Source organism: Lutjanus erythropterus, chromosome 22, assembly GCF_056507025.1.
Source record: "Lutjanus erythropterus isolate fLutEry1 chromosome 22, fLutEry1.hap2, whole genome shotgun sequence".
Classification (NCBI taxonomy): Eukaryota; Metazoa; Chordata; class Actinopteri; order Lutjaniformes; family Lutjanidae; genus Lutjanus; species Lutjanus erythropterus.
Window position 1 is genome coordinate 5,839,036 of NC_139338.1, and position 9,420 is coordinate 5,848,455.

At 41.1% G+C, this 9,420-nt stretch overlaps 2 protein-coding genes across 2 annotated transcripts; both read right to left on the reverse strand.

The window, feature by feature from the left end:
• Window positions 1-205: 205 nt before the first annotated feature.
• On the reverse strand, window positions 206-6,228 carry LOC146306525 (ankyrin repeat and SOCS box protein 13-like). The gene is made up of 6 exons (XM_084710926.1): window positions 5,942-6,228; window positions 4,307-4,494; window positions 3,972-4,128; window positions 3,758-3,892; window positions 1,956-2,147; window positions 206-1,098 (listed from the first exon to the last, which is right to left on the reverse strand). The coding sequence occupies exons 1-6, from the start codon at window positions 5,982-5,984 to the stop codon at window positions 971-973; spliced, it is 843 nt and encodes a 280-aa protein (XP_084567052.1). The 5' UTR covers window positions 5,985-6,228; the 3' UTR covers window positions 206-970.
• A 373-nt stretch (window positions 6,229-6,601) lies between these two features.
• asb13a.1 (ankyrin repeat and SOCS box containing 13a, tandem duplicate 1) lies at window positions 6,602-9,156 on the reverse strand. Its single transcript, XM_084710912.1, has 6 exons — window positions 8,888-9,156; window positions 8,138-8,325; window positions 7,687-7,843; window positions 7,474-7,608; window positions 6,973-7,164; window positions 6,602-6,876 (listed from the first exon to the last, which is right to left on the reverse strand). Exons 1-6 carry the CDS (start codon window positions 8,928-8,930, stop codon window positions 6,728-6,730), a joined length of 864 nt encoding a protein of 287 aa, XP_084567038.1. The 5' UTR covers window positions 8,931-9,156; the 3' UTR covers window positions 6,602-6,727.
• Between the last annotated feature and the right edge of the window lie 264 nt (window positions 9,157-9,420).

Consider the following 9,420-nt stretch of genomic DNA (forward strand, 5'->3'; position numbering starts at 1 on the left):
TAGTTCTCAGCACAAAACAGACCCCCCCCCCCCCCACACACACACACACACACACCACTGCAAACCCTGCAGCTAATCACTGAAATGCCTAGTTCAGTCTGAACGTGGCCTGAGTCCTGGCTAATGCAAAAACTGGCAAAGACATGAAGCGTGAGTGGAGCTGAGGCTCTAACTATACAGACCAACACTGTTGCTTTTTTTTTGTTTGTTTGTTTGTTTTTCTTCGCTGTAAACGTGTTTATTTCTGCCATTTGAGGATCAACTTTTTTTGTTTTGTTTTGTTTTGTTTTTGCACTACCACACTGGCTTCATTTAGGTTGCCACTTAGCCTAAAACTGTGCTGCATTGCTATGACAACCAGCAGGTTATCATGTCATCCACAGCAGCAAAACTGTATATTTAACAGATTTTTAAAAGTGGTGTTTCTGATTTTCACTGCAAGATTCATATTTTTTTTTTTCAATAAGGTTAAACATTATTTTAAAAAATACTCAAAAACAAATGTTTCGGCACCCTTGGCACCACAGTACACACTTTGGGAACCACTGCATTATTGTACTAATATTTATAGTCAGATCGTGGCATTAAGTGGACACATTCTACAGACTGACATGTAGTCCAGTTCTGGTTATTCAAAACGGCTTTTTTTCCTGACTGCTCAAGGTGTTTGCATTTTTTAATCTATTAAAATCCCATTCATAGCTAGAGGGAAACACTTAAATAATAAGGGCAAATACAGCACCTGAACTCCAATGGAGGAGCTATAATACTCCTGCTGTGTCACTTTGTCCTGAGATCAAAGTGCTGCTGAGAAAAGAAGCCTGTGAGAACATTGTGCTTGTGACTAAACTCAGTGTCTACTGTTATGATGTCTGATGCAGTGGCACCTTTGTTGCGTTTTAGTCAGAGTTGTGCGGCAGCTCTTCAGTCTTTTTCGGAGCACTGATCCACCTCCTGCGCCGGGTGACGCTCACTGATAGCAGAGGTAGTTCATCAAGAGTTTTGGGATGTCCAGCTGACCTACGACCTTCAGAGCTCTGGTGCCCAGAATCTTCCTCACCGCCAGCCTGCTGAGCTGCTGCAGACTCATGGGCGTGACTGCAGACACAAAAATAAAAAAAACAGTTTGATAGAAGTGTTCACAAGAAACGGATTTCAGTATCAAGTAGCTCAAATTTGTTGACGGCTATATATATATATATATATATATATATAATGTTTTTTGGTCCATTTTATGGTATATTAAATTATTTACTGACTCATTTATTTATCTAATTTTAATATTTTCTCATTTTCAATTTTGGTGGTTTTGATCCTCCACAGTTTCAGATAAGTTCTTTTTTCATGTTTAGTCTTTATTAGTTTCAGTTTCAGTTTTGATAATATTTTTATATTATTTTTATATGTTTATATTTGTGGTTAAAGAACACGTGTTACATAATAAACATAGACACCACTGCGTCCTCGTGCTCATTGTGTTAACTAATTTGACCAATTTGACACAAACTATAGAAATTTTCTAAATATTTTTAATACAGTTAGTTTTATAAGTACACAATATCATTTCACAAAGTACATTTTTTTCTTGTTTCAGTTAACTAAAATGTCATTTCACACTTGGTTTTAGGTTATACTTTACTTTTAATGAGCCATAATAAAATTATTTGACCCTGTGCTCCACTTTCTATATAAAGCTCTGTCTGTAGAGCTGAGAGGTGGAAATGATCAGCTTCTCATCTGCATCCAGTTACATCAGCGAACCTATAAATTACCAGCTGTATACAGAATATAAGCATCATAACAAACAACAAGTCTCAGGTGTCTGAGACTTCCTGGAAGTGAAACGTGATCCTTGCCTGACATCTGCTGGTGCAACGCTGACACTGCAGGGTTGTACAGGATTTAAGGGAACGACACGACCTGGGAAATCTAACAGGTCGGTCATGTTAACTTACTCTCATAAAACTTGAGGCAGGCAGCAGAGGGTGAGCCTGGCGTGGTGTAATCCACCGGTTTCTTGTCGTGATGATCTCTGGCGTGGATGTTGGCCCCAAACTCCACCAGGATCTCTATCATCTCTACTCGCATGTTTTTAGCAGCGTGGTGCAGCGGGGTCTCATGCAGCCTGGCCGCGTTCACTTTAGCACCTAAAAAGAAGAGGACATTAGTGTCAACTGATTCAAGCTCCAAGCCCACTGGTTCCTACTGATGACTGAATGAACAGTTGAACAGTGTAAGACTATACAAGTGTATCTACTTTTACATAATTGCCTGGGCATTTGATTATTATCAGACACCCTAAGTGCGCAGATAACAAAATCAAGATGCATTCTGGGACATGTAGTGCTATAAGTTTTGGGCTGTTTTTGTTTTTTGCACATAGCACTGGTGGTAAGGGGAGGCAATGAGGGGGGCTTGTCCAGTAGTTAATCAATCACAAATGGCATCATTATATCTGACAGATGGAAAAATAAGGATAAAAATACTGAAGTGTGTCACCAGATACACTGTTAATATACCAGAAACACACATCGATGACCATTTCATTCATCACACAGACACAAGCTCTCATGGGCCACATAATATGAGTTAATGGGATGCACTCGGACCCACGGGCCTTGAGTTTGACACGTGCCCAATATATAATATTTGTGGTGAATTTTGGCTGTTCAGTAAATAAAAATCAAAAACTGTCATAATTAAAATAAGCATGTGAATTTGGTTGTTTTGGTATCAGAAAAAACGTCTCTGCTGTGAGAGCTTCTGTAAAAATCACAGACAGAAGAATTTACAAGGTTGTCTCTGCTTGCAACCGCATGGACATTTTTTTTGCAAGAAAAAAAGGGAGAAGAGCCTTTAAATTCATGTTTCTTCCCTATATAGCTCACTTGTAAGACCCATCTTAAACAATGACTTAAAGCTACAATATGCAACACTGAAACACTGAAACACCCAAAAACTCCCTAAAATGTTATCCCAAAGCTTTTGAACACACAGAAATCCTTCATTTATTTAAGGTAATGGTGATTTTTACTGCTAGCCATTGCTAACTAGCTAGCTGCTATAACTTCCGGCTAATGTGAATTAAAACTTTAATATTACCTCGTCCATGAACAGCATTTCTGCCTCAGTCATGTCAGATAGATTTTCATCAACCATGGCGGTTTTTTAAAAGTGAAGATAACAACTCCCATGATTCTACGCTACTTCTTTTGTTATTGTCGTTTTACATATTTTGTGTTTAAGGCAAACAGTGATCACTTTTAACTTAGCGTGTTGCACAATATATTTGGTCTTTTTCTACTTGTGTATTGTATATTTGTATCTGTTGATTGTTTAATGTCTGTTTTGTTTGTTTTTGTTTCTTGCCTGGGGACGATGGATGTAAATTAGCATTCTTGCTAAAATCCGTCTGTTTACATCTTCTATTTTTATACTGATGTTCATGAGCTGTTCAATCAAATAAACAAATAAAGTAAAGAGAAATATGCAGGTATTGCCACATTCACACTTGGTGTCTGGTGCCACAGGTTCAGATGAGGTAGCAGGGGGTATTATTACAGGCCAGCTAACCTGTCCTCAAGTGACACAACACTGGAATCCAGACACCCATCATCATCATCATCATCATCTTACCACATTTAAAACATGACCTCAAAACTCTGAGAGCAGTCAAGAAACAAACCAGAGCTGAATTTAAAGCCATGCAACATCTGGTTGGGTGCATTTCTCCATCCTGCTCCGCACTGACTCTCACCTGCATTCAGCAGCACTTTAACACACTCTGTGTGCTCGTTCATACACGCCACATGCAGCGGGGTCCCGTAGTACAGGTCATATGCCTCCAGACAAGCATCCATGGAGATCAGGAGCTTCACACAGTCTGAGTTTCCTGAACAATGACAGTGAATAGTGCCTTTTAAGTTTGTTTATAAAGATTAAAGTGGGGTTTAAACAGGTGAGGCACTCACCTCCCATGCAGGCCTCGTGGAGGGGCGAGGCCGTGCGCGAGGTGAGGGCAGGGTTGGCCTTGGCGCCGTGCTCCAGCAGGAGCCTCACACACTCCAAACTACCAGCTGAACAGGCATCACACAACGGGGTGCTCCCGTCTACGTTCCTCGCATCCACCTGACATGATGTGACACAGGATTACATATAGTGAAGTACGTCAACCTCCTCTTTTACTCAGTTTGTCCAATAACTTTTATGTCTTTCCATAGTTTTCTTTCTTTTCCCTACATTTAGTTTTTATTTTGTTCCTTGCAATATAATCAGAGCATGATTGAATATTTGTAATACAGATCACCTGAGCTCCAGCGTCCAGCAGCAGCTGGACACACTGGGCCTGTCCTCTGAGACAGGCCTCGTGCAGCGGTGTGATGGAATCCACCGCTACCATATTGACTGAAGCTCCGCTCTGGATGAGTTCTCGCAGCTGAGAGGCCTGGCCGAGAGACGCTGCCTTGTGAACCTCTGTCCTCTCTGACCAGCAGCCTGCAGGGGACATCAGGTCACAACAAAACACACAGTATGTCAAGACACAGGTAATAACAGGTAAAAACTGTAAATTTAGCACAGAGGACACGATGTCCATGATTTCCAAAAACATTTTGAAATGTGTTTTCTGACAGCAGCGTTCCAAAGTGTTCCTGAGTCAATGTGCTGCCTGAGGGGTCAAAGGTCACAGGGATTTAATGTTGGTTTTCAGTCTTGCCCCTTACATACAGAGATTTCTCTGGATTCTCTGAATTATTCAATGATTTTATGGAATGTAGATGGTGAAATTCATAAACTCTTGGCAATTATGTTTTGAGTAATGTAATTAAATTGTTGGACTATTTGCCCATGTAGTTTTTTTTATTCCAAACAGGTGTTTTTTGAGATTTCCATAACATTCCCAGTCTCTTGTTGCTCCTGTCCAAACTTCTTTGGAATGTGTTGCAGGCATCATATTCAGAATGAGAATGAGAACCACACAACTAAAAGATTAATCGAGAAAATAGTTGACAATGAAAATAATCCCAATTTGCAATTCTTATTAAATATAATCTATTATTAATTATGCTGTAACTGCCTTGTTGTTATGTAAAGCACACAACGTATTTTGGCATTTTTTCACTGGAAAAAACTATAAAATGTTGGTGCTGTCACACTGGCTGGGGTCTGTACCAAACAAGCATGAAATAAAAATAAGCACATATATGATTTGTAGGCCGGAGCCTCTCTTTAACACCACAATGCTTCATTTATAACAGTATGTTGTGACACATTTTACCACAAAATTGCAGCTCTTGACATTTAGATGTTGCACTTGGCCATACTGCAATTTCGATATTCCAATAAATTATTCAGCCTTAGTTGCAATAAATTATATACAGTATGTATATGGCACTAGCTATAATATATTATTATAGAAATTATTGTCTCTCTTATCGAAGTAACACTGAGAGCAAGAGGCATAAAGTAATACAATGTCTAGTAAATGTCTATGGACATATACTATGTCTATAATACTGTGGATTGAGGAGGAGAATGATTTCAGCCAGTTTACATAACACTTCATACTACATCATGCTTGACATAGCTTTACAGCTAACCTATAGTTTTTATTTTAAGTGGCCACAAATATATGTTGAGTAATAACTCGATAATTCTCGGTAATTACTTCACATTACTCGAGGTTTCCAAAGTTTTTTGTCAAAAGCTATTTATGCACACCGGCTGTGATGTAAAAAACCTGAACAGAAGCTAACAGCAGCAATATGAAGTTACAGTACATATAACACAGCTGCTGCTAACAGCTAGCTACAGTAAACATGCCGGTTGCTAGCTTATTAGCAGCCAGCTGGCAGAGCTACCGTACACGCCAAGCCGCCGTCAAACCGGGTCAGTATCCGAAAAGGAGACCGTCTCACCGGCCATGTCTTTTCCTCACACTCACCGATGTCTCCGAAGAAATACGGCCGAGAATTTTCTATCTCCATCCTCCGTCTGTTTGTCTCCGCGCAGAGTTAACAACGTTAACGCAGAGAGTGCACACGAGATGTTTGTAAACAGCCGCGTCTTGCTAATGTTTACATGCGGAGCGAGTCACGTGATATACCTGGAAACCGACGCGCATGCCGGGATGTGTAGTGTTCCAACCAAATAGGCTTTTCACGACATCCAAGGAACGTAACAAGCATGTATTCTATATAATACACAATATTATATGACAATACAAGGACATGTACACAATTTAAGCAACAATGATACTAAAAATACTAAAAATAAAATACTAAAAAATCCCAAATTTTTAAATTATAAGCACATATCTTTTCAATGATGCTTCTTTTCACATATGTCATATGACAGTAACACACTACAGTACCACAGATATTGGTAAAACATAAATAAAAACATAACGCAATTATTTGCATTTTTACCTATATTAAAGGGATAGTTCACCCAAAAAAGAAAATTCAAGTGAATTAAGTGAATGGTGACCAGTTTTCAAACTGAAAAAACAGCGAAAAAAAGAAAGTCTAAATCCTGCTCATCAAGTTTCCTGAAGCCTCAATGTGCTGCTTGCTTACGCGTGCACACACTGTGACACCACACACACCCAGTTCAGACAGTGTGAACATAGTTCCAAGCTAAGGATTTACGGAACTATCCTTTTAAACTGAATAGAGTACAGGGGGAGATATTTAATGTTCAAAGTGAAAACTTTCAGTCCATCCATGTATCACTCAAGTGATGTGGGATGATCACAGTAGTAGAGGTAGCTGTGGATGCGGTGGGATATGTCCAGCTGGCCAATGACCTCTGAGAATCTGGTACCGAGCATCGACCTCACAGTGATCCTGCAAAGCTGCTGCAGGCTCAGAGGATTACCTGTGGAGAAGAAGAGCCAAGTGATCACAATTCAAAATCAAAACCGAGAGAAGAAAAAGACTGCTGACAGCTCTTTGAAGCGGCGCACCAACTTACTTTCAAAGAATGTGAGGCAGGTGTAAGCAGGAGACGCAGGCGTTGTGTAGTCGACAGGCTTTTTTCCCATGTTGTCGCTGGCGTACACATTGGCTCCAAACTCCACCAACAGCTCAATCATGTCCACCATGTTGACTCGCGCTGCATGGTGCAAAGCTGTCTCGTGGAACTTTACTGAATTCACCTTGGCACCTGCAGAAAGTTACAGGGGGATTTTACAAAAGCCGGTCACAGCACAAGTGATTTTTACAACAGCCAATCCAAACATAGCTTTTATAAAAGAGACAAGACAAGACATTTTAAGACCCAAAATTCAGATTATTGGATTTCAGACTTTTAAGACCCCACAGACACCCTGGATACCAAACATGGAGTCAAAGAATCAAAGAGCAAGGGCCTCCTGACATTCAACAATCATACAGTAAAAAATACCAAATCACACAGTCAGCAGGAAGGATTTATCCTTGAACAAACTTTTTGACCTTTAGTCTTCTTGCTGACCTGCATTAAGCACCTCCTTGACACAGTCCACATGTCCTTTAGCACATGCGATGTGGAGGGGTGGACCAAAGTGGACATCGTACGCCTCCAGCTGGGCTCCGCTGGCTATCAACAACTTCACTACTTCAACATTACCTGAGAGGGACATAAAGTTTTACTGAGAGTGAGGACGTCTGGCTTAACCCTGACTTACTGCTGCTGCTGAAGCGTTACCTTGTATGCAGGCCTCGTGGAGCGGCGAGGCGGTCAGAGCTGTGAGGGATGGGTTCACTTTGGCTCCATACGCCAGAAGCAGCTTGGTACACTCCAGGCTGCCAGAGGCACAGGCGTTACACAGAGGAGTGCTGCCATGGATGGTGCGTACATCCACCTGGAAGAACCATACAACTCCAGATTATTGTACACATTTTACTGGCACGTTAAACCAACTTAAAACCATTAAGATCTGTATGATCTAAATAATGTTTCTTTTTTAAATTACACTGGTCCAGAGAGATCTTGGCTCAAACCTGTGGTAGCTTTTGAAACCATAGGTTGCTTCACAAACCTAACAAAGGCATTATTTATTCTCCATTATATTTCATTATGTTGTACCACTGTTCACGATAAGGTTTCCCAATTTATTTGACCATTTTATTTCATCATTTGTGGAGGTTTATCCCACCTGAGCTCCAGCCTCCAGCAGCAGCCGGGCACAGTTTGGGTGAGCCTGTATGCAGGCTTCGTGGAGCGGAGTGATGTTGTCCACCGTCACCATGTTGACTGACGCTCCACTCTCTATCAGCTGTTTGAGCTGCAGGGCCCTGCCGTGGGACGCTGCTTCATGCAGGGCAGTCCGGTCTGCCCAGAAGCCTTATACACACAGCAACACATGAGCAGTACTTTTTCAAAAACTGGTCACCATTCACTTTCATTGTTTGGGAGATTCTGCAACAGTTTTCCTGTGAAACTCCAGCAGTGCTTTGTGGACTAACTAAGCCTGACCTCCAACCGGCATGAGTGTGAGTTGATAATGACTAAACTTTCATTTTTGGGTGAACTATCCCTTTAAATCTAATTGTAGGGAACTTATGGTCGGAAACAGCTGGTGTTGTTTCCTCTACATAAGTCATAGTTTCTTCAGCTCCATAAAATCTAACTGCATTAATTCAGTAACTATTTTGTAATATTCACATGTAGCCTACTTTAACTCTCGCTTATTAGCATATATTACGGTCATAGTGACACTACCACCCTATACATGAGTAAGTCGCTGCCGTTTTATGACCCAAGAAATGACTGTCACGAGCAGGGCACGAGCACGAGTTAATGAGATTAGACGTCAACAAGACGCCGACCGCCATTCTTGACATTCTCAAAGCAGCTGACATGTCTGGTGTGTAACGCTGTTAAGAGCTTTATCAACAGGGCTCACCGATATCACAAAGAAAGGAGCGGCGGGCAGCTGTCACCTCCATGTTCTGCCGGTGTAACACGTTCCTGCGCTGAGCTACAGCTGAGGAAGCGCGCTCACAACATTAGCTGACGCTGCTAGTGTCGAATGGAGAGGCAGCAGAGAATTGTGGGAGTCGTAGTTTACAGGTCAGGTCAGGGCTCCTTAGAAGTATTTTTGAGGTCTCAAGTTTATGCGTGACAGTTCTGTGGTATAATACGACACAGGAACACACAAAATACATCTTTTTTCACGGCAGCCATATTGATGTAAAAAAAAAAAAAAGTAAGCTAAATACAGTGATACTAATTATGGCCCCGTTCCATTAAGTGTGGCAGAGCCTTTCCAGTGAGCCAACATGCACAACAGCAACACCCTGACTCTGTTTGACCATGAACGTAACGGAATCTTAATTAGTACCACTGGTAACACCTGTGATTACACTAACAATTTGCCACACTTAATAATTGTTAAAACTTTTTGTGTCCTACTTCTTACCTTGAAACATCGTGCCT